The 1,122-nt window shown below is 36.2% G+C and overlaps 1 protein-coding gene across 3 annotated transcripts in view; it reads left to right on the forward strand.

Moving 5' to 3' along the window:
• Window positions 1-1,122, forward strand: part of LOC119590606 (glucose-6-phosphate exchanger SLC37A2-like) — a 41,084-nt gene that overhangs the window by 33,823 nt on the left and 6,139 nt on the right. For all 3 annotated transcript variants that reach the window (XM_037939286.1, XM_037939284.1, XM_037939283.1), the window contains exons 5-6: window positions 507-588; window positions 764-969. In XM_037939286.1, the coding sequence (XP_037795214.1) occupies window positions 507-588; window positions 764-969 (288 nt within the window). The remainder of the gene's footprint in view (window positions 1-506; window positions 589-763; window positions 970-1,122) is intronic.

A 1,122-nucleotide genomic window follows, 5' to 3' on the forward strand; every position in this document is an offset into this window, starting at 1 on the left:
ATAATTTGAGAAGCTTGATTTATTTGTTTCTAAATGCGAGTCTTGTCCTGGCTCGTATGTCAAATAGTTACTGAACAGTAGAGCGTCAAAGTAAAAAATGTTACCACTTGGAAATGAGTGAAAATTAAGAAAAACATTTAAATGAAATATATAATACAATAAAATGTAAATGTCACCATAATCTATACAGTCATAAATTAAATATCTCAATGTACATCTGGAAGATACTGAAAGGAATACAAAATAATGTTCAAGAGGCTGGAAGGAAGATGCCAGAGTGCCATATATTCTAGTTTGCTCTCCCTCTTACTCACACTCTGCTGTACTTCTGTTCATGGTGAAATAGAGGCCTGCCAAATTTTGAAATGCTAATGCTCTGTTAAGGTGACTTTTAAGTGTAATTTACCAGTATTGAGGCAGAATAGACTTTAGGGGTCAAGCTGATTGGCACTTGCCATTGTGTTTGATTTGTTGTAATAGTTCTTACTCTCCTCCCATATGAATAGATATTATGTGGGCTGATGCAGACCACAGGATGGCCTGGTGTAGTAACAGCACTTGGAAACTGGTTTGGAAAAGGAAACAGAGGTAATTTGCAACTTTGTTTTCTTCCCTTACTTTTCTTTTAATTTTTCTTTATTAAAATTGAATATTCATGTACTCAAGAGAATTTTGTATAGAGGATTTGCATACATACTCAAAGAAAATAAAAATTACAAATAAGCAGTGAAATAGCTCTAAATTCTTACCTTGTCCCATCAAGGTCTCATCTTCGGCATCTGGAACTCGCACACATCCCTTGGCAACATCCTGGGTACACTCATTGCTGCTGCCTTTGTGTCCAGTCAATGGAGCTTGTCTTTCATTATCCCTGGCATCATCATCGGTTCTATGGGGATCATTACACTGTTCTTCATGGTTCCACTGCCAGAGATGGTTGGTCTGCCGAACCCCAACGCAAATTATGAGGTTTGTAAGCTTCTGTTTTCTTGGGCAAAACTTTTTTTAGGGCAAGAGAGTGCAGTGGATATATTTTGTGAGGTTTAGAAAAATAGAATGTGGATTTTTTTTTTTTGTAGAAATGCATGAAGTGTATATTTTTTTCTTACACATGCTTTTGCT

This window comes from Penaeus monodon, chromosome 27, assembly GCF_015228065.2.
Source record: "Penaeus monodon isolate SGIC_2016 chromosome 27, NSTDA_Pmon_1, whole genome shotgun sequence".
In the NCBI taxonomy this organism is placed as follows: Eukaryota; Metazoa; Arthropoda; class Malacostraca; order Decapoda; family Penaeidae; genus Penaeus; species Penaeus monodon.